The sequence below is a fragment of the Vipera berus genome, assembly GCF_964194415.1.
Source record: "Vipera berus genome assembly, chromosome: 2".
Classification (NCBI taxonomy): Eukaryota; Metazoa; Chordata; class Lepidosauria; order Squamata; family Viperidae; genus Vipera; species Vipera berus.
In genome coordinates, this window is record NC_138203.1 from 182,439,604 (window position 1) to 182,463,936 (window position 24,333).

The 24,333-nt window shown below is 37.8% G+C and overlaps 1 protein-coding gene and 1 long non-coding RNA gene across 2 annotated transcripts in view; one reads left to right on the forward strand and one right to left on the reverse strand.

Moving 5' to 3' along the window:
* CACNA1A (calcium voltage-gated channel subunit alpha1 A) overlaps nt 1-24,333 on the forward strand; it is a gene marked incomplete at its 3' end in the record, with an annotated part of 288,487 nt that overhangs the window by 222,753 nt on the left and 41,401 nt on the right. The window contains exons 35-39 of the mRNA XM_081320424.1: nt 360-510; nt 2,014-2,141; nt 5,190-5,286; nt 22,761-22,866; nt 23,595-23,702. Coding sequence (XP_081176550.1) covers nt 360-510; nt 2,014-2,141; nt 5,190-5,286; nt 22,761-22,866; nt 23,595-23,702 — 590 coding nt within the window. The remainder of the gene's footprint in view (nt 1-359; nt 511-2,013; nt 2,142-5,189; nt 5,287-22,760; nt 22,867-23,594; nt 23,703-24,333) is intronic.
* On the reverse strand, nt 481-22,822 carry LOC308663758. The gene is made up of 4 exons (XR_014025487.1): nt 22,783-22,822; nt 8,406-8,457; nt 7,800-7,877; nt 481-507 (listed from the first exon to the last, which is right to left on the reverse strand). It is a non-coding gene; the product is annotated as an uncharacterized lncRNA (long non-coding RNA).

Below are 24,333 nucleotides of genomic sequence, written 5' to 3' on the forward strand. Positions count from 1 at the left end.
CCATTTCTTCAATTAATTAAATTGGTAGCTCAATAGACAATGTAATGGAAATTATTTCTTAGTTCTACAAAAAAGTGTCTGACTCAGTTCTGTATAAGAAAAAAAATGTTATTATCACGATTCATCCATCATTAGTCAATAAGTTATTTTTCTAATTAACATAGTTTATATTATTATAAACCTAACATAGTTTATAATTATATTTATATTCTAGCAATGATTTAATACTGTCTGAGTCCACAAGTTTCTGACTTCTGATTCCTAGTATCACACTTGTCCTCAGATGGTGATATGACTGCTCCCTCTATGCTGAGTTTCCAATGCTTACTCTCTATTCTTATTTGATCTCCCTTTCCCAGAAGTGCCACAGGTGAGGCTTGGCATGAAATCATGCTGTCTTGTCTAAGTGGAAAACTCTGTGATGAAAAAGCAGATCTCAAAGGATATCAGTGTGGCAATGAGTTTGCATACTTCTATTTTGTTTCCTTCATTTTCCTGTGTTCTTTCCTGGTGAGTAAAGGATACACAGAATACTAAATGGGTGGATGCAGCATGTATTTGGGGTGTATGAGACCATAAATATTGCTAGTTAAAAAGTCAGCAGACTATCCTTCTAAGATAGCATTTCAATATGATTTAACAGACAGTTTGTAGGCCTGCCAGTCTTTATCCAACAATATGTTTCATAATAGTTTTTAAAAATCACGTTTCAAATTATCAATATACAATTAAAAGGGAAGGAAGAATAAATCTTCTATATATTGGTTATTGCAAAGCAAACATATGTTCGCAAACACATTTTAAATATTATAGATGGCAAGGAATACATTCCAAATAGTATTGTGAAAATTCACAGATTATCAAAGAACATATTCTCCCCAGTATTCAAATTACATTATCTCAAAGAAAGTAGAATATTTTCTCTATCGCAAACATGAAAAGCGAAAAAAACTGCATTTTCTCTGTGATAAAATATGGAAAACCAGTGTGTAAAACTAGCACAACCTATTTTTATCGAGTAGAGGGTTTCCATTCCTAATGTTAACCAGAATGATGGTGGTGTCAATTCAACAACAGCATTCCACTTTTTAAGAAATGCTGAGGGAAAATAAGTACCAGAAGACTAAAAGTGTTTAAGATAATGGTCACATTTTCATTTTTTTTTTCATTTCTGATGTCTATCATTTAATCACTGCCTCTGTATTGTGAACGCAAAGAGCAACTAATGGGTTATATTATGTGCCTGAATAGGAGGTGTTATTTGTAGTGACGCTTTCCCAGCCACCATTACCTTCACTGGTTAAGGATTAATAATAGTCCAATAATCGGGAAGGCATCAAATTGTACAACACTGGCCATATTAATAATCTTTTGAACTGACTACTTGCATCTGAAGCAATAACTCTGCTTCTAAAACATTTACATAATTGAGACAAGCATCCAGAGAATTTTTACACCCCAGGCAACTGCCTAGTTTCTCTTTATGGTTGTTAAGCCCAATTTAGAAGATGTCCTTGGTACTAGTTGCTTCTGTTTCCTTATTTTGTTCCAGGAACAAATAGGCAAGGCTTTGTGAACATCTGGAGCAACATAATCTAACCCAATATCTTTGTACAAATTAAGAACTTATTTTTGGTGATATATTTCAGTGGGCAGTGATTCTGTACCAGATTCCATATTGTGCTCTCTTCCAAGAGAGCTCATTCTATCTGCTCTACTTTTGACTGCCCTAAAATTCTGCCAGCGATCCATATTCACCAAACTCAGCCCTTACTGAATTGTTTTTCTTGCGTTTATGTATGCATTTACGTAAGTCTGTTTATATCCATCTATCTAAAAATGTATATCCTTGTGTGTGAGGAAGAGAGTAAAACTTATTGTTTATTGTCTCTTCTCATTAGCTGCTTGAGCAGGATTTTAGGTTCTTGCCAGGCCTCAGTGTGAAGCAAGAAATAAATCCATCTGGAATTTCTGGTTATTTTATATTTCTTCACTATAATTTTGATGTTGCAGATGTTGAACCTTTTCGTGGCTGTTATCATGGATAATTTTGAATATCTGACCCGTGACTCCTCTATTTTGGGGCCCCACCACCTGGATGAGTATGTTCGTGTGTGGGCTGAGTATGACCCTGCTGCCTGGTAAGGACACATCTATCTTGCCACTTCCAGTATGAAACCCAGACCCAATGTCCATCTGAAGCAAGTGTTTAAGGAAGTGGGTTTGATTGATTCATGATTTGGGATAAACCTCTTAATAAGGAGAACCAAAGCAGGGGGGGGGGAAGAAGTTCAATATGAACAGAGAGGCAGGAAGCCAATATCTCTCTGTTATGATTTCAATTCCAGTAGAAAAGTGAGAGCTAAAAGTGAGACCTACAATTAGAAATAGTAAAGAAGTGAAAGTCAGTCCAGTTAAGATTATTTTATTACCTTTATGCAAGAGAGGCTTTTTGGCTGAGGCAGACCAACTAGAAGGAGGTAAATAGAAGACTAGAATTCTGTTCACAAGGAAGGCTAGGATTTTATCTTGCTTATTTTAGCAGAGTTGAACTATGGTAGGTCTTGATAGGTACAGCATTAACTACTGTGTTGTGAGAGAAAGATATTAACTGAGACAGAAGCGGAGCTACTGCCTCTGTTTGCATGCGCTCCATTGTGAGTCACGCATTCTAGCAGAGCTCCAATCACCATGAGCTGTAGCCCTGCCCTTCTGCCATTCCCATTTCCATTCCTGTTGGCTAATTTCTCTGGGTCTTACTATAAATAACTGACTGAAAGAAACAGATGTGGGAGTTAATCACTGTTTAACGTTTCCTTTTTTAATTTTAGGTTTTTGCAGCTGGATTCTGTCAAGTCCACACACATACCTTCACTTTAACCCATAATGTTCAAATGAACATGATATATGTCCCTTTGTGGCCAGGGACATACCCATGCCATTCTTTTAATCCTTTATAGTCTTTCCATAGGACAACTGGGCAACCATGCTAGCAACATTTGAGCTAAAGAATTAGTCTGAATTAAGTCCCTGTTGGTGGCTATGCCCATTTCATAATATGTAAACCAAAGAAAATTGCTGAGCTACTAGTTTTGCTTATTGCTGAAAACTCACAGATATTACATACTGTTGATCAGTCAAGGAAGGATGCCTAGTAGCTCTGTTAGCAATAGATGACTCACTGTTATTATTTCAATCTATAAAAGTGACTTTGTGTGTATGTGTATGTATGTCTATCTGACAGGGCCTGGCCTTCCCTTCTATTGTGCAATTATTCCTGTAAATTTGTCTATAGTTTGCTGGAGAGGAACTAGCCAGAAGGGTGCTATAAGTCATGTTTAGCATTCTAATAATTGTAATAGTTGGTACCTAACAGAAGATCCACCTAGCATTATCTAGATATTATTTATTATCTGAAAATCTAGTTCTCCCCATCTTGAGTACAAGTCACCCTATATTTATTAATAAAACCAATGAAAATAAAATATTGAAATATTGAAATAAAAGCCCTTGGCGATAGTGATTGATTTTAACATATTCATTTTGAATTCTGAAAAGACAATTGTGTCCCATGAAAGATAAGTGAACTGGTACCCAAGAATCAGAAAAATCTGATAAGTTCTGATTTGATATAAATTTCATTTACATTACCTCTAAGACTTTTATTACTTCTCAGCTGCTTACTATATGAATGTAAACCAAAGAGGGCCAACATGTCACCCTCCAGCTGTTCTTGAAGTCCAGATTCCATAAGCCCTAGCTTGCATGGCCATAGTAAAGGATTATGGAAGCTACTGGCAAACATCTGGAGGGCCACAGATTGCCCATTCCTATTGTAATTTATATATTGGCTCCCTTCCCTTCTCGCAAAGCTGATGGGAAGCATCAGTAAAAACTGATGTGCATGGCTCTAAGAAGCCCCTTTCTTCCTACTGCAGCCAATGGGAAAGTTCAGCTCCTTCGTATAAACAGAGGGAAATGGTATTACTTGACTGAAGGTCTCTAGTCATTAGTTCTGCTATGTTGTGTGTTTACATAACAGTGTATGTGTTTATTTTGCCCTGTAGCGTCTGCACTAACCCCCGTGTATTCTTCTTGCAGTGGCCGAATTCATTATAAGGATATGTACAGTTTATTACGTGTAATATCTCCCCCCCTGGGCTTAGGCAAGAAATGCCCTCATAGGGTTGCTTGCAAGGTTTGACTTACACTAAAACCTGCTAGCATTACTGGAATGAATGTTGCTTATGGTTTTTTTAATATATATCTTATATATATATGTGTGTGCATATACATATATATATATATATCCATACACATACCTTTCTATATATTGCACTTTCAAAAGTAATTTAGTAATGTAATTAGCCAACAGAATGCGTGAAATGATGCTGCCACCCAGACCAGTAACGCATGGAGCATATCAATTACCTTGAACCATCTCTGCTTGCTGTTAGCTGGAGCTAGGCCTGGAAGGTTTTATGAGTCTCTCTGTGCCCACCACTGCCACTTTCTGCATACTAATACTTCATCTGGGGAGACAGAGACTCCATCAACACTCTACCATTTCTCCCTTCCCACTCTCTCCCCAATTCTTTCCAGCCTTTTTTCCCCCAAAACCTTTTCTTCCTGTAGTCTTCCTTTCTCCGATATTGGCAAAGAGGGGCTTTCTTCTCTTTCTTTCTCTCTCTCTCTCTCTCTCTCTCTCTCTCTCTCTCTCTCTCTCTCTCTCTCTCTCTCTCTCTCTCTCTCTCCCTCCCTCCCTCTCTCTCTCTCTTTCTCCTTCTGTCTTTCTAAGAAGACCTGACTCTGTACTTTTTGATCTACCAAGAATATAAGGACTGTGATCTGCATTAACCTCATAGTGAGCAAAGCAGATGATGACACATGCTTAAGTGAAACCCAAAGTCTTATGACAAGGACACAACTTTGAACGTGTAGTCCAATATATGTTGGACCACAATTTGATTAGAAACAACCTTTCTGCTAAACACCTTCCATGAAGATCAAGCAAATTTATACTCCTTGCTGACCAGCAGCACAGTAATCTTTTCATTTTTTATCTTTTTTCTTTTCTAATTGATCTTTAATTTTTTTATAATTCTTTGTCTCGATTTTTCCATGTATTTTTCTTTTTTAAAAAATTAGTATTGGTTATTATTGGCTATTTTTTTATTTTTTGCTCCCAGGGGCCGGATGACTTTCATGGACATGTATGAGATGCTGAGACATATGTCTCCACCCCTGGGGTTAGGGAAGAAATGCCCTGCCCGTGTTGCTTATAAGGTAGAATATATATGTGTGTGTATGTGTGTGTGTATTATTTTTCTAAAAAAAGAAACAATAAATATTTCAAGTCAGCTTCATTTTTAATTATTTTGATTGAGCAGAAACAATTAACCCTATAATTTTTGTAATTTCTTCCCCTTCCTCATTCCAGTTTCTTGAACAATGACAGTGTGTCCATTCAGTTCTGTTAGTGTTTCATGTTTCAGAGACTCCATTATGGCCAGTAGGTAGGGGGCAGGTAAAAAACAAATCTGAGGTGCATGCTCCTACTCAAATAATTCATTAAAGTGCCACCTAGCAGAAGAAACATTGTTTATTGCTCCCTTAGAACTCTCCAAACAACTTAAAATGTTGAGATTGCTTTCAGACTGCCTAAATCAATATAGATTCCTTCACCCTAACCCTAGTCCCTAATAAATTAAGAATAACAAAGAACAGGTAGCAAACATACAAACCCATTGAAAAAAGTTATAGGATTTTAGAATGCAAAACAAATAAGAACATTAATTTGATATTAAAATCTAGTCACCTACACTGCAGTGGCAAGCTACACAACATACAATACCTTTGATGTTCAAATAAGAAATTTTGAAGGTAAATATTATCTTCATCCGGTGACATATCTTCATAGACCATATCCACATGGAAACCAACCATTTGTTACCTTTAAATAAAACTTTACACTAATCTGTCAGGTTTCCCCTAAATAAAATCATGCTTCTGTAGTTCCCATTTTCTCTGAATGCAGAACATACATGCAACAATAATTAGATTTTATGTCTGTCGAAATAAATGTCACAGCACTAGTTACAACCTATCTCCAGTGCAGTACATTAATTATATGATGGCAGAGAGGGCCACCTTAGTAAGACAAAAGCAAAATTAGGTGCTTGGTATGCTATGCTCTAGTGCAGTGGTCCCCAACCTTTTGGGCACCAGGGACTGGTTCCATGGAGAGAGGTTTTTCCGTGGACCAGAGGAGGCGTGGTTTTGCATGCTGCCTGCGTCCTGTGAATGGGGCTACGCTTATTTATGCAGCCCAGTTTCTGGCATGCCACAGCCCAGTGCCAGACCGGAGGTTGGGGATACCTGCTCTAGTGATAATATATTTCTCTTACAGTAAGACTGCAAGACTTGAACTGGATCCAAAAGCTGAGTCTGGATTTATTTTCTTAAAGTGCAGAAAAAATTCAGGAAAGTCCTCTGGACAAATTCTGATGCAGAACTGAAACTACGGTAGTTTGAATCAATATCAGAATAGATTTGTTTCCCAACCAGCCCCCGCCCCCATCCCCACCCACACCCACACATTAGAGGTTAGTAAGTATTGGTGCATATTCCAGCTAAAAGGTTCAACTGCCTCTTCACGGCACCTAGCATAGCCCAATAGTTTGAGATATACATCATGATTTTTCATGATTTTTAATCTTCACTAGAAGCAAGAAAATGCAAATAAAGCAGCAAGAAGGTCATTGTCCTTACTGAATGTTTCCTGTCAGGTAATAAAAGTAAACATTTTTATTGTTTATTTCAACATGGCTGGTGGTAATGTGAAATTCCACAGCCCTTGAACTAGCAAAAAAGTATGCAGGCATTAAATTCCTGCCTTAACTGCCAAGCCTTATTCTGCTTCATAGGTTAGTGTAAAAATTTTGTCTAGTGGCTCTTTCCTTATTGTAGGAATGATGTGAGACCAATTTAAGGAAAATGACTTGCTGGCTGGAAAAACAACCACCCCTAATAAACTAGGGGAGGGGAGAGGAGAAGAATTTTGATAGTTGGCTAGCCATTGTTTTGGCCTTTTTGCTGTGGCTTTATTACTTTAGTGCACTGCCTGGTCAACCCTCCATCTCAGATCAGCAGCTTATTGAAGATGGAGAAAGGACAGACTGTCCCAAATTGTCCCAACCCTCCCTTAGCCTAAACTGAAAGTCTGGAACAAACAGGAGCAGAAAAAAGCTTGTCAGGAAACAACTAACAGATCAGGTGCTGTGGAGGCTATTTTTAAATTAAACAAATTTGCTGCTAGACATGAGTCCAGTGAAAGGTTCATGAATATGGCAATGGGTTTAGTGCTCTTTGCAGTTAAAAAATAGCTGAGATAACAGCTGACAGTGGGGTAGACAAATATACGTGTCCCAATTTGGGTCGGTCACCAGGACCAGAGGTTTTGTCTTCTGAGATTTTGGGCTCTTGGTGGAGCCCATCCTCAGGGACCTTCTCTCTAGCACAGTGTGTCCTCAGTGTAGTAGTGGGAGAGCTTCCCATTTCATTTTGCAACTACCGCCTTTGTCTGTCAGCTGTTTTAACTTAGAGTTTAGCACACTTCTGAAAGACCACTAAACTGTCATTTCAATGTAAAACAAAAAAGAGGTGACATGTTTTAGGTAGACATTGAAGCTCCTTTCACCTGTTTTTCAGGCTAATTGATAGAAATGGATGGTCAGTTCTTTACCTTCTAGAGCTGCAATTACAGGAGAAACAGACAGAGGGAGAAGCCAGTTCTTTACCTGAGTGGCCTCTGACAAAGCTGATCCATCTAACAACTGGTGACTTGTCAAGCGACAAGCTGCCTCTTCCAGATTCTCCTGTAAACAAATACCTGATCAATAAATATTAATACATTTCATAGTGATAGCTTTCATGTGTGATAAGAAGGTTGTGCTCTGAAGTGGCAGAGAAAAATTATATTTCTCAAGTTTGACCCAGCCTCCCATCCTTCTGAAGTTGGTAAAATGAGGACCCAGACTGTTGGGGGCAATGTGCTGATTCTGCAAACCTCTTAGAGAGAACTGTAAAGCACTATGAAGCAGTGTAGAAGTCTAAGTGCTATTGCTAGTGCTATTTCTTCTATTTCTCAATGCAGTACCCCTCACTGCTACTCAGCTTCTGTTTTGGCTGATGCAGATCTCCAAGCAAGGAAACAACCCAAAAAATAGTGGATAGTCCAGTTTGAATGAACCAGGTTTTCCTGCTGCCTGTAGCAGAATGACCCAGAAGGGAGGATTATCCTCAGCAGCCTAAAGTGATCCTGGGCAGACTCCATTCACATTATCAATAAAGTATGCTGGTTCATGGCCCAAGCTGTGCAGTAGCCTACAGGTGAAGATACCTGCCTCGCACTTGGAAGGTTGAGAGTTCAATCCTAGGCAACAACGTCTGGTTTCTCTATCAGGGTGCAAAGATAAGACATCTGCTGTGAACCCTGCATGGAAGTCAGGAAAGTCATCCAGCCAGTAAACGCTCAGCTCTCACTCCACCCCAAAGCAAGGGATTACAGGGTTGAAGAAAGAAAGAAAAAAGCTAGTTCATGGCCCCAGCAAAAATTATGGTGTCAAGAGAAAAGGGAAAATTCTATTTTAAAACCAGAGTAGCCCAAAATAAATACAATATGTTGCCCTGGCAGGATATGATTAGATGAAAGTAGTACCATCAGGCCATGTCATATCAAAAACAGGGTATGTGTATGGCATAATTCCAGTCAGGATCAACCTCCCACACTTGCTATTTGCATTAGAAGAAAAGCTGCTATTATGCCTCTCCCCAGCAATCCATACATAAATATACACCTGAGTTAAAAATATGAACAACACTGTCCAGTTTGACCCTGGCATGTTAAAGTAAATGCTTATTCTGAACATTGAACTATGTCTTTAATCAATATGCAGTTAGAATCCAAGCCAGTTTTGTGTGTTTTTATCGTCAAGTTCCTTACTCTAAAAACACGTGAGTAATTTTTCTCTACTTTAAATCTACACCACACTGTAGAATAATAGGACAGGCAAAAATCACTTCAAGCATCCAGACAGTACCTGGTGGCTATGCAATTGAAGAGAGGAACAATAATGCAAGAAAAAACACTATGGAAAAATGGGGAATAAAATTGTGAAAAACTATGTACAACAACCTTCCTTCAAACCCTCACTTAGAGCAACCTCTCCTAACTTGGCAGTCTCCACATGTTTGGACAATCTGCAAAATTCCCCAACTAGCATCACCATTGCTTAGAATCCTGAAAATTGATGTCCCCACATCTGGAGAACCTCCCATGCACTCTTGTTGTTAGTTCATCCATCTGTAATTGAGGATTAACAAGGAAATTGGCACCATGTCAGATGAATTTCAGATATTAATTTGCTTGACTGAGAAATTTTCTGTCTACAAGAACATAACCTTATGACAAAGAGTTCACTATTAACAAGAAGCAATTACTCCTTTTTCTGCCCCCTTTTCTCTGCTTTCATGCCTCTTCCTCTGTCAATACAGTTCTGTCCAAAAAATTTTCCCTTTTGTTCCTCAGTATTTCCAAAGTCTAACCCTAATCCTCTGCACAAATCAGTAACCGATCCAAAGTGTGTCTTTTCTCTCCCAATTCCCAACTCAGCAACCAGAGTTCTTGTGACATTTTCCATGTGTGTGAGTGAGACAGAGAGAAAGATCTTTCCTTCACCTCATCCATTGGATTTCTGTTACTGATTCATGGTCTAGCTATTGAAATGTTCACTCTCACTTGAATGGGAAGGGCTTTTCTATCTTTGTTAGCCAGAGACACAATGAGTTGATCGAGGTGCAGTGCAGTCTGAGACTATGAAAATTATGTAACCAATATGTATGATGGAATTACATAGAAGAAGGCAAACACATGGATTCAAGCAAGAACACTAAGGAAATAATGAAATGCTTCAAAATGATACTCAAGTAGAGTCAAAAATCTGTGAATGAGGTTCTTCAGGAGTATTACACTTTTTAATGTTGGGCTATGTATCCAAGGATTCTGATTCAAATAGTAATAAAATGTGCATTATTATGTCAATTCCTATACTTAAAGTTTCTGACATAATCTGAGAGTTGAGGGAAGCAAAATGGTTGTCTTGTCCAGTTGTTTTATTAAGGGAGGAGTCATGCAGGAGAAATTATTCTGTCCAATTATGCTAGGGCCATTTGGTTGCTAATAGTTATACACTCCTCTAGATGCAATTGCATATCTCCCATATGGTGCCTACATTTCTGAATTACTAGGTAGAAGTCATAGTAGAAATGTAAAATTATCCTTAAGTGCCTCTTGCTATTGAATTAAACATGCTAAGTCTTTCGGCCTTTTAGTAGATTCGTTTTGCTATAATCTGTTTGAGTTAAGAAATAAAAGAGATTGTTGCTCTTCCCTTGTGTCCTATAGAGGGCATCATCCACCTCAGGATGGCACCGCTTCCTGGAGCTAACAGGGTTCACAAGTACATTTGTCTCTACCTGTGGTCATGCCTTGAGAGTAGAGTGATTGGTCTGACTGGAATTCTTTAATAGTCCATTCAATGTACATCATATTTAGAAAATAATGTTTTTATTTATCTTTCTACCTTCCTAGCACCTCCTTTCCCCTTTCCACCCCCTTGGCTAGCTAAAAGGTGGGACAAGTGAGGAGGCAATGGGATTGGGTGGTATATTTTCTGCATTTTTTGCTAATCTGCCTCCAGGCTAAAGAAGCAGGGAACCAGGAAACAGAGTGTATATCTGGCTAGTCCTGGCATTTCTTTGTAACTATGGGAATGTAGTATAAGATAGTCCATGACACTCAGTATCACTAGATACCACAACATTTGTACCAGCCGTTAGGTTCCATCAACCACCAAAGACCCACAAGATGCAACCTCTTCCATTCCTAAGTGCTGAGTTCCATCCCATTGCCCTCCACTTTTCTACAGGGCAGGGCGGGGACACAGTCACCGAGCCCACTTCTTCGAACTCAACGAATGGAGGCTTCTGAGGGCAACAGCTTGGAAGAGGGCCAACATTCCATCCCTCAGGGCAGCTTTCCATTTTGGCTCCAAGACGTTCTGGGTGGATGTCTGAGGTGGGGTGAGTAATAAATCTCCCATTTGCTCCAACTCAGTTATCCAAGGAAGAAACCCCCAAGACATTTTAGGTACATTAGAGCTAAGGGGCAAATCTAGATCCTTCCTAATTCAAGGATGGAAATCTTTGGGCCAGTTATGGCCTTCAACAACTTATTTGGATTTATCATGACTCCTCCCTCTTCCCCTAAGAGAGAACCTTTAAACCTATTTTGAAGGGTAGTTTGGGGGTTTAAGAGGTGGAAATCACTCCTTAACATTAACAAACTGCTTCTAAACAAAGGATCAATGATGTTTGGTTGGTTGGTGCAAATGAGTGCTTTTGGACTATCAAAAGAATCTGTCCCCATAAGGGGAAGTCCTATTTACGACATTGGGATTCAGGATTATCAGAACATTATTTCACGTTTCCTTCATCTCTTTCCCATCTAAGGCTGATAACTTACTCTCAAAGAAAGATTTTCTAAACTTCTAAGGTGATGAAAAGGTATCCATTAGTATTTCCGCCTTGCTGTCTTTGCAGCTTCTTGGAAATCTTTGGATTCTATTTTGAAAGTGGAAGCTGCCCTTTCAAGAAAACCTTAGCCTCCCTCTACAGGGACTTGTTTATTCTAAGCTGAACTTTTCACAACTTATTGGCCAACACATGTAGTGTGTTATAATTCTCTTATGTTCGGTGAACCTGAATACTTGCTTCCCCTAAGCCATTTTCTTTCTTGCTATGTCTGTAGTTATTGTCTTCAAACTACATTAATAAAATTTGAAAAGCAGATTAGCTGATGCTACCAGAAACAGACTTTGAATTAGTGAATAAATGCTATGCATTTCCCACTCAAGTTTCAGAACTGCTGCAGTTTCCTATTTCTGATATCTCTGTTGCCATATTAATTTCCTATTGTGAGGTAGAGCCCTAATTTCCCCTGTGAGAAAAGATTGAAATATATATAAAAATACTGAAGCTTCTGTAATAGTATTTAGATTTTCTCCCAATATAAAAACAACATAAAAGACAGCATCTTTGGTTTCATTCCAGGCCAACCAAGAATGGCCTATAGAAACGTTGATGCATAGGAGCCGTTTTTGATTACTCAACGCTGGATACTATCCATTTCAGAGATTTGACTTATATTTTGCTATAAGAAAACACATGCAATAGTTAAGAAACTAAGATAAGAATCAGTGCTCTTAGACTGATTTAATCAGTTCCTTTTTTTCTTCCGGAACCTTAGGATACCATAAAGATGACAAGGATAAAAAGAAAGCTTTTTCATTAGTCAGGAGGAAATGAATATAGATCCAAAACCAACCATTTCATTTTACCTAATTATCATGTTTAAACCTTCTAAAGAACTAAGGTGTAAATCAAAGATGAACAATTTATTAATCCACAAATATCCATATCTCCACTTCTACAATTTCTGAAAAACTCCTAAGATTGTGCTGTGGAAATTAAGCAACACAATCTCTCTGGCTAGCCTAGCCAATCACTAACTTAAATTTGAGTTCACATAAAACTTCCCTCCCAATTTAAAAAATAATAATGTGGTTGAAAATTTCAGCTTCATCTACTCTAGCGATTTCACATTTTACTCATGTCTTTATGGACCTTGAGGATCAATCCCCTTTTTTAAAGTAAAAGTGTTTCCTGCTGCAAAAATGTTACTTACTACTTACATTAATGGCACCAAATATCTAAGAATTTTTCCAAAGTCTTATTCTAACTATGTATCTGCCAAATACTCAAGACTGTCAATCTGCTGATAGAAAACCTATCTGGACTGATTGCCTTCTGGATTTGGCCAATGCACTAAGGTAGTTATAAGTTGTCACTGATCTGTTGGATCATAGAACTTCAAGGAAATAAGTTTATTTCTTCCTTAGATTTAAAATGTCCCATGAACGCAAGTATTAATATTAAAGCCACATCTTATTCATTTATTCATTTAAGGACAGAACCATAGTACGTCTCTCTAGATTTGAATTTTATAATCTGCCAAAAGAATGAGAAAATAAAGTCAGCTTGTGCCTCAAATATCCCAACAAAAAGCGTGTCATGATTTAAATTCATCCAAGCATCTAGCAACCAACAGGATTTTATAGTTCCTGTCAAGTTGTCAAAGATCTATCTTCATGTACTCATCAGAAAAGAGCCCTGAAAATATCTGTAAGTAGACTTCATAGTATTTGTGGGCCACATGTAAGAGATAGCACCTATACCAGGGGTAGGCAACCTTAGCTCTTTTATGACTCGTGGACTTCAATTCCCAGAATTCCTGAGCCAGGAATTCTGGAAGTTGAAGTCCACGAGTCATAAAAGAGCCAAGGTTGCCTACCCCTGACCTATACAAAAAGATACTCTGGAAAATTCCCTAGCTGAAGATTTATTTTTTAATTTCTCTGGTTACCTTTTTTTTACCTTGAGTAACACAACAAACTCTTCAAGCAAGTATTCCTTCAGAAAAAGAGCACTAAGAAATTGGGCTCAACCTTTCCAAAACTTTGTTCCATTGATGGCACTGTTACCATCCATTTCATGAAACTCTATAACAATGGCACTAGTGTGAACTTTGATTTTTTTTAATCCCAAGACTGATCTCACTAGTACCAATTTTGATGTTGGATTCTATGTTACCTCTGATAGTAAGCTGTTGTTCTGAGAAGGCAAAATCCAACATTCCACAGACTAGAGAAAAGTCAGATGACTATAATCCTTCCAAAAATGAAACTCTCTCCCTCCCCAATGATGACAAAAAAAAATCTTCACTGGGATCTATTGCCAGTGGATAGGCAAGAATTACTTGCTTACTTCATATCCATATTGATACCTGTTTCCTACTTCAGCTGTATGAGATCTTTGCTGGTTCTTGATTGAGGTTCTTGGGATAGAGATTTATTACCATGGTATCTCTAGAACAGTTATTAGCTTGGCAATCACTTAAACTGCACTACTATTCCATTGGCACCTCTTGCCCCTTCAACAGTCTTGAATATATACAATTGAATTTACACTATCAGTATACCCTTCTATCACCTCATCAGATCTAATGATGATGGGTGCTGCCATCACCACCACTCCCATTTTACCTACAGTCTTTGTGCAGAGGAAGCTTTAGAGCTAGACATCTTAAGTCTGTTAGTAGAGAATCCAGTGTTTTGTTGATTCAAAATGACTCTTCCAGGACCTTCAGCTATATTAATATTGCAATACTGTATGATACTAAGGAACTTTATTCCTTAAACACCGCCCATTTTTCCAACTTTTAAAAGACTAGAGAAATTCTACAGGGTTCAGGGAAAGAAATGCAAATACACATCACTATATTTAATCATAATAAAGGCATCTCTTACCAATAAGAAAAGCCATAAACACGATGATTTTGGTCACAGTTTTTACCTCACAGCAACTTTGGACCTCAGGATTACCAACTACCATGCTTCTGTGGGCAGTTATCTTTTTTTCTTTAGGGAGTTTTTCAGCATGTATTGAGAAAGAAGGACTGTCAAAGCAACAGCAACATTTTGTGGCATAATGTGAACTACACAGCAAAATCTGTGGCAAGTGTTATTACCCTGGGGAGGCTTGTGAGATCTTCAGAACTTCAAAGGCTGAATCCCATGTAGAGAACTTTGTCTTCAAAATCAGTGATACTTGGGCTAATTTCAGTATGAGAAAAATACTCCCTACTTTAGTTCTTCGGCATCTTGTCCTACTTGTACTGTAGTACCAAGGATGGGATCAGAGTTCCTTCTCAAAATGCAATTACCAGTTTTACCCTGAATTCCAGACTGCAGCAAAATATTTTCAAAAGTGTTTCTTTGAGGTACAGAGGTAGTAACCATTTCAATGTGATTTTCAGGCAGCTGCAACTGTTATGCAGTTTGTAGACAGACTGTTTTTTCCAACTAGTTTGGCAGATCATGTTGGACTAATGGAATGTGTCACATCCTTTCATCACAAAAGTCTATGTCATGCAGCTTGACATTAATCTCTCTCAAGTGCCTAGTATGCTACCTGTTACTCTCATCAAAAAGTAGCTAACTCGTTTGTAAAAAGATATATAGAACCAATACCACAGCCTCTATGTAAAAATGAATGTCATTTCACCTTAGTCTGAGACTGTGCCTCTTCTACATATCAACTTTTTTTAATCAGCAGTAAGAAATTCTGCACAGTCATAACAGTAAGCATGGTTCAAATACTTCATTTGGGAAGTTGGTTCATGACACTGGATTTCAGTGATGATTACTTTCATATACTATCAAAGACAATGGCAGCTGCTTTCTTCCATTCTCATGATTAGCTTCAGCTTTACCAAAATGCTAACATATCTTGCTTTACATCCAGGATTTTCTGTCAAAGCTCAGTTACGAGGCTTTTTCAATAACATTCCATTACAACTGCGTAGCAATGTCTATAATTCAGTTATTCAAGTAAGATCTTGGAAACCTTTGCTTTCTTTACATTTTTAACTCAGACAGTATATAGAAAGAACTGTGTATTCTGATAAAAATAGAGAGGAAAAATACCCTGTTTGGGAAGCTATCAGTAGCCTCAACTCACCTGACCTTGATTTAGATAATAGCTTGAACACCAACACTATCACACATCAGGTTGCTACCCTAAAAGAGCATCCTGAGTTAGAGGGGAAAAAACCTTCTCTCATCACGCTAAAAGTTTTTTTAAACAATGTTCCAATTAATAAATATTCTGTAGATTTCTCTCGTGGAAGTTGAATGCTTACAGAGTGAAAGTACTTACAAAGTTCCCTTTAAGCCCATGGTTGTATGATTGTTCAAGCTGCTGTCTCTTAAAATAAATTACTTGGTAGTTACCAGCTCATAAGTTTCAAAATCAGAGAATTCTAATTCATTTTTTCACAAATTCTACACTTGTTCCAATATTAATTTCTTGGTTGCAATAAAATTTCCTCTAGTTATTCTTTCTAATGGGATTACATTCTAAGGAGTGTGCACGGCCTAAATTAAATGTATGTATATGTCCTATTTTGCAGAATTGGAAAAAATTGGGGGGGAAATGGAAATTACGTTAGCCTTCCATAGTAGATAAACAAGGAACAATAAATTCATTAATTTGTACTGATTTCACATTGTATAGCAGAAAGAAAAATGCCAGGGAATGTAACAGTTTACTTGCTCAGTAGAATAGTACATAACCATGACTGTAACTTTCGAAGACAATTCTCTTATGAGAGAGATGTAGATTGTACATGGGCCTCTGCACAGAAATTTTCTAATCTGTATAAAATAGATATATGTCCCACAGAGCTTTGAAAAGTTATGTCCTTCAAAAATGCTGAGTTGATGATTTGCTAATGTCAGAATTCCTTCCATAAATTTGGTATTGCTCTGATATACCCCAAAGGTGAAAATGCCCTATATGGAGCTTAGAACAAAATGAGAATTCTGACCATGATTGTTTATTCTTTGATGCCTGTAGAAGGCATTCAGATGTCTCTTATTCAGAAAACTGATATGCGTAATCCTATTAATGTTTCTGTTTCATCATATATGGGGTTGGTAGGCAGTACTCATTGGGGATTTCCTTCTGTCTGACCTTTTGGGTCATGAAATGTAAGGATTGGAAGAGTCCTGGAGAACATCTAATTCAGACCATTGCCCAGTGCAGGAATCCACTACTATTGCAATATTGGATTGTAATATAGTAGATTGCCTTTTTTTAAGAAACTGAAATAAATGAACTCAAAGTATAGAATTTTTTTTCTGTTAGAAATAGTCTCACTTTTCTAAGACAATCTGGGAGACAATATTGCTTCTCACCCTCTGGCAAGGCAAGTTTAATTGTGGACCCTGCCTACTAGCTCCAGGAGATACAACATCCTGCGGTAGAAAATATCCTCTGGTGGACTCAGAGAATAGGCATTTATAGTAAACATTCTCAAATGAAAATGACCTTACTAATAGAAGGGTATGTTACAACATAAGCAACAAGTATTTTGGTGAACTTAACACCAGATGGTAATTATTCAGGCACATTTGGAAACTTAAGTAAAATACTCCATCATTTGAAAATAATCACTTTTTATAATGGATACTGTCTATATCAGGGCTTTTCAACCAGTGGTACAGGTACCACCTGTGGTACATTGGCACCTGGCAGGTGGTACATGACCATCCTAGAAAACTGGTAGTGGGGGAGGGGAATGAGCTGAACCAGTGGTAGCACCACACAAGCCTGAGCGAGAGATGGCTGGAGCTGCAGGGCTGTCAGGGCTCAGCGGAACCGCCAGGATCAGCACGAGGCTCTAGCTGGAGCTTGGTGCTGATCCTGGTGCTTCTGCTGAGCCCCGAAGAAGTGCCGATCAGCTGGAATGTTGCAGCATCTCCAGGGTCTTGTGATTTACATTCAGATGCTTGGCAACTGATTCATATTTATGACGGTCAGTGTCCCAGGGTCATGTGAAGTGACCAAAACCTGCTGCAACCACCCAGCAGACGGCGGGAATAAAAACCAAACACTCCCCCCCACCCCCGCTGCCAATCCTCAACAGAAATGCTCACAACAATGAAAACCTCGGACAGGAGGAAGAGCACCGCCAGGTGGGCAGGCAGGTGTGTTGCTCGGCCGTGGCTTGGGGGGCACTTTTTTCAGTGCCATTGTAACTTCAAACAGTCACTAAGCGTCAACTTCCCTCCGTCCAGTGCGCTCCCACAGAGAGGGCCTCCTCAGGGTGCCGCCGATCAAAGAATGCCGATTGGTGGCCCCCAGGGGGAGAGCATTCTCTGTGGGCGCACCAGACCTTTGGAACCGCTTACCGGTTGAGCTCCGGATGGCCCCCGACCTTCGCTCCTTCCGGCGCGATCTCAAAACCTTCTTTTTCGAACAAGCTGGCCTGGTCTGACGGGATGGGGTTGGGTTTTTATAAATAGTTTTAATTTTAATATGTATTAATTTTATGGGCATAATGGTTTAATGGTTTTTTAATTTTTGTATTCTGTTTTTTTTATTATGTATTGCCCTGTGCACCGCCCTGAGTCCTTTGGGAGAAGGGCGGTATACAAATTAAATTATTAAATTATTATTAAATTATTAAATTGTTGTAAGTCGAGGACTACCTGTACTTCATCACTTTTTTCCTTTTTTTTGGTCATCAAGTTTTTGACACCTTGCTAGGCGACTGGTGGTACTCAGATGTTGCCATATCCTAAAAGTGGTACAATGGGTGAAAAGGTTGAAAAGCCCTGGTCTATATCTTCCATTCATATTGCTTAATCCTTTTTCACCATTTCTTCTGTCATTTTTTCCAGATAAAATTCTTAAGAAGGAAAAGATAGAATAGGTCTATGATGCCTTTTGACTTGTAGCGCTAGGAACCTTCTATATTGAAGGACTTACTGTTTAAATATAATACAAGGGGGAAGGATAATATAAATATTAATCAAAAGTTTTCATACAATCACCAATATTAAGAATAGCTTTTGTAAATAAAGGTAAGATAGAAAAGAAGAAGAAACAATATGAGGCTTGAGCAAAAGAGGGTCAAGCTACATTGCCTTTATTTGCTTATGGAAGAAGTGCCCCAACCTGACTGAAATTAATAGTAGCAGTCATGAGAACTGCCAAATGAATATATAAAATTGCTTTAAGCCAAGCAATGTTACTGTATTCACCCATATTCCAGTTGTTTTCCAACTGTAAACTATGAACCTTTTGTCAGGTTCTAAAGGGACATGACTGAGGTCAAGATCTTCCATATGCAAATGTTTATTTTAATATTAAGCTATAGTGTTTCTGTATAGAAATAACTTTTGTTTATGTATTTTATTTTTATTCTTATTTACTCATCTCTCTGTGTTTAAAAGTTCTGTGGGTAAAACATCAAATTATACAAAACACAACAATACATAAATGAACTAAAAAGTCTGCTAAAAGCAGACATTCTAAAAATTACTGTATGAGTAACAAAATTCTTGAAACACTATGGAGACTAACATAGGAAGATTAAATAACTGAGAAGATAAAAACATGGATGGTGCTGAAAAGGTAGCAATTAAGGACCGGGGAAGCACCTTTGTTGTAAACTACTACTACATTGGAAACAAACCCACTTCCATGTAACCGCTTGCTACATTTCTTTGTATGAAGACACTCAAAACAATGCAAGTTATGAACAGAAAGAGACACCGAAAAAGATATTCTTTTCTCTCAGTAACAGCTACTCATAAGAAGATACTGATCAAAAATGGAAAATTCAGTTGCTTTTGAGGATAAAAGCTGCATTTACAGAAAACCTGCTCTTTCAGCTGAGCAGTGGTTCAAAGAGAAGGCACATATTTCAATGTTTTCAAAATGCTACATTTATGTTCTGTTATCACATAATGAGCTCTAAATCCAAATTGTGAAGGGTCAGAAGAGGATATGAACTCAAATCGCACTGCAGCTTGTTCCTCCCATCAATAAAAGAGTTATATTCTCAAAGACCAATCTGAATACAACATGCAAATAGTTTCTGCAAACTTAGCTTTCGATAGAGCATGAAGCATTAAAGTAGTTCTGAAATAAAGTTGGTCTCACAAGACAAATTGCATAAATAGATCAGTAAACTAGACTGGCTTCTTGCCTTTATATAAGGGGACTAAAGAAGATCACAGAACAGTCGATATATTCGTGACAAGTAGACCCATTGGTTTCAATCCATTAGTTTTGTTACTTAGTGTAAACTGATTTATTTGGGGAATACTAGGTTAATATGATATGTGAAACTTAAATAAGCTATGGGTCAAGGCTTCAGTATCAAGATGCAGAGGATCTTTCCTAGTTGTACTATTTCCGTATCTGTGCTTCTGTTTCTCAACTATACATCCTTTGAGTAAAAAAGGTTTTCTACAGTAGATGTAATCCCCTATAATAATCTCCCTCTTTCCCCCCCACCCCGCCTACAGTTGATTAATCCTTCTGTTTATACTTTCATCCTCTTATGATTAGTTATCATTATGCATCCCTAGGTTCACTTATATGTGCCACTGGCTGTCCAGAAAGCTACTGAGAGAGGGAACGATTCTACAAAGCCATGTCTGTGGGGGAAAGAATTAGAGTTTCTGATTGCCTTATCTGACCTGATGAAGAATTGCTGCCTGTATCCATCCATCATTCCCCATTTTCTTTTCTGCTATGATTATTCCTTAGCATACAAACTTCCTTCTGTATCAAATAACAATCTTGAAGGCTCAGTCCCCTACAGATCTGGAGTCTACACATAACCTGGCATTCTCATATTCAATAGTCTGCACACTCTGGCTAACTCAATTTGACGCTTTCATCTCCCTTAACTTGCTTAAACCATCTTGCTCCAATGCATGAGAATCTAAGCTGCTGTCCTTGGGCATTCTGTACTACAAAAATACAAAGCCACAAGAAAATTCAAATTCAGTAAGGAGGAGCTGAAGACTCTATGAGTGAAATTATGTAAAGTACAAGTGTTATGAATATCTACCCATAATCTGATGAAGGAGGTTGTGCTTTAGCGGGTCTTGAGATTACTTGGGCCAGTATAAAAACATCTTTGGGATGTTTCTTTGATTGAACAAAAAGGGCAAGAATGAAGTTGCTTCTGGAACAGAAGCAAGAAAAAAGCAGTTCACAACTTAATGCTACACCAAGGCTTTATCCATGCATTTTATGGTCAAATGGAAATGCTTTAGTGTGATAATACTTGAGTGAAAGTTTATCATGTGATCCAGGACAGTACTGCTGGTCCTCAAATTAAAGCATTACTACTATGGGGAAATATTATACAGCAGTTGCAGGAGTAACTCTTGTTAATGTGTGAAGTCCTGGAGACTGCAACTAATGAGTAATAATAATTGAATAATCCTATGTTGTGTAGTTATTTGATTTTGACTGCACAATAAAATTATAATTTCTACAACTATTCTAGATAAACTGCCAAAATATCTGAAGTGTCATCTCACAATCCTCAGTGAATTAATTTTCAAAATACAATACAAAAGAATGATCTAAATGATGGGGTTGGGAACATTATTACCTCATCCTATCTAGAAAGTGACTCACCATTCGCCTCCACACAAGACTTTGCATGGGGCCAGAAGCAAAGGATTATCTCTGACAAATTGGATTGAATTATATGACAGAACTGGAGTTTACACACCAGCTTGTAGCCTGTTGATGAACAGTTCAGAATTACAAAGGAATGTTAAGGGAACAGGCAGCATTCTTAACAAATTGCCAAAGAGGGAATGCTGAATGCAGAAGCACAAACCCTGGGTAAGCTTTTTTTAGTAGGCCTCCAGTGCAGGCTGGTCTTCAAGATCTACAGGTTTTCTGGACATGAGGTTCCTGAGGGATCTTCTGCTGAATGTGTCATCATCACTTGTATGTGTGCCTCCCACTTTCTCTCTTGCTTTCTTCCTTCCCTGTTTTGATCTTACCTATCATCCTGTGCACCTCTGTTCAGTGACATTTACTTAACTAATTCCCAAACCCGTTACTCTCTAACCCCCTTTTCCATTAGTCCGCAGCCTATCTCAGCTAATGCACTAGCTAATTGAGCCCCACCCTGAGCATCTTGTGTGATCTCCAGCCCATAGCCTTGGCTCAGAGGAATGGCACATGGCCTATGATCTGCCAGTTTCATTTCTTTGTTTTTTGTGTTAAGGATGCACCCTTTTTTTTTTTTTTGCACCAAGAACCCACAGTCTGGATCTCTCCCTATAGATCAATCTATATCAGAGCTATGAATGAGTCTCAATATATATTCTGTGGATGCCTTTACACTGTGCAGTGCTGTGATGCATGGTGCATGCTCCTTTTGCATGCTTCTAATCTTGCATATTTGACAAAACTTGCTCTTGTTCAATAGTTGAATGCATTCTCCTTGAACCCATACCTTTACTGCTGCTGTCTGCTGCTATCTTGAAAAGATGGGATTTTGTGTTACTTTACAATTTTTTACTTTAAAACACAGACACAACATGAGCTCTAATGGGAGAACTCTGGGGGTGAGAAGATGGGATTCATTTGAGAATGGTAGTAAAGCATCACTTGAATTCTAGTGAACAGTATTCTTGAATTTTATCAGGAATTGTAGGAAACATCTAGAAGCAGAGCTGTGAATATGTAATCTATAGTCTATAGAGCAGCAGAAGCTAAGAGTTAAAACAGAAGTCTAAAAACAATTTCAACTCTGCTAAAAGCTACACAATACATTTTAGAGAACAATAATCAATAAGCATTGGTTCCTTCCAAGGATTTTATAGTTTTATAGACAATCCTAGCTACATTAACGTGAGAGTAGATTCCAAGTATTATGGAATGAGCTTTCCAGCCACATGCTTCATATTCAATTGGGCTTTTATGTAATTATTATGTAGAATTATTTGTAACCGCACATGGCTGATGAAAAATCCACAGCATCTGTGCATAGAAAATGTTAGGTGAAAGAAAAATGAAGTAGAACAGTTGCAAGTAGTTGATTAGTATGAATAATCTGAATAATAGAGACAACACAGGAAGAAGTCTCTGAGCTCAGAGTTCTCCCCAAGGCTCTTATATTCCTCTGTGCATGACAAACTGGAATGTGAAGAAGGTCCTATATTCACACATTTCTGCTTGAATTTCTCCAGAGATTATTACGTATGGACTTACCTGTGGCAGACGACAACACAGTCCATTTCAATTCTACCCTTATGGCATTGATCAGGACTGCCCTTGACATCAAGATTGCCAAAGGCAAGTGCCATTTCCATAGATCCAGTTATTTTGCTGGCAAATAAAAATATTGTGAGAAATGAGACTGTGTACAGCATAAAGCACATTTTCAAATACTAATAATGAGGAAATGTTGAATACAAATGCTGCTTGTGGCAATGCCTTATACAAATAGAGGAAATTGATGCATCAATAAGTACTCTGCAATGTTGACAGCTACAGGAAGGCAAGAGAGCATCAGGTTTTTTTAAAATAAAATTTTTAAAAAATTTTATTCATTGATTCATTCATTGATTCATTGATTCATTGATTAATTAATAATTCCAAGTTTACAGTTCTGTTGAGACATTTTGTTGTAGTAATCTGCTTCAGTTTCTTCTTCTTTTATCACTGTGCCTTCCTATGTCTCAATAAATTTCTCCTTTATTTAGAAAATTAGAAACATGAGACAGAAAATGGTGCTAGAATTCATCTCTTTTGACTTGCCAGATAATTATAGAAATGTTTTCAGATCACAGACAATCAGAAATGCTATTTTTCACCTCTAATTTGAAGTGATTGTTAAACGGCTAAACATTTTTAAAGAATAATTTTATCAAATTTGAATATAAACTGTAATAGCATTTTTAAAAGCAAAATTAGTGTTGGCACTGATAAACAGTAAATATTTAACATTTCAATGGGAAGAAGTAGAATTGGGGTGTCTAGCCATTTGTTATTTCCTCTCATTCTTGGTTTGAATCTTCCAGGGGGGGCTGACAAACAGCAGATGGATGCTGAGTTGAGAAAAGAGATGATGGCGATCTGGCCCAACCTATCCCAGAAAACTCTAGATCTTCTGGTCACCCCTCATAAATGTAAGAAATTTTTAATCATTACTCTCAGTGTCAGCCTCATCTATGCCAACCCTATCTATTTCTACTTTTCTGTCATTTTCTCAGTATGCAACTACTACTTTATAATCCTTTTATAATAAGTAAGAACATATGAAAAAATTATTTTGAGCAAAAAAAAAACCTTTTCAGAAAGCTAAGGAAAAAATTATTTTAAAGAACCAAATTTCTAATTCAGTACTTTACATTAGTTATTATAATTCTTCCAGATAGAAAATAGGAATAGTTTCATATCTTCATCTTTATCCTGTTTTTGGACTAAAAACTCTCTTTATAAGCCATTTAAGCATTAAAAATAACATGATGTTAAAAACCATTTTTAACTATCAGTATCAGTTTTTGGATGCCTTTTCTTGAAATTCATTGTAACTTATTTCAGCTGTGTGGCTATAACTGATAACTACACAGATATTTATTTCATTTTTCCAAAATCCAAAAGCTAGCTAAGAGGTCCCTAACCTCTTTTAATCACGTAAAAAATGCAAGTAGAAAAATAGGGACCACTCCGGTGGGAAGGTAACAGCGTTCCGTGAGCCTTTGGCGTCTAGTCATGCCGGCCACATGACCACGGAGACGTCCTCAGACAAGCGCTGGC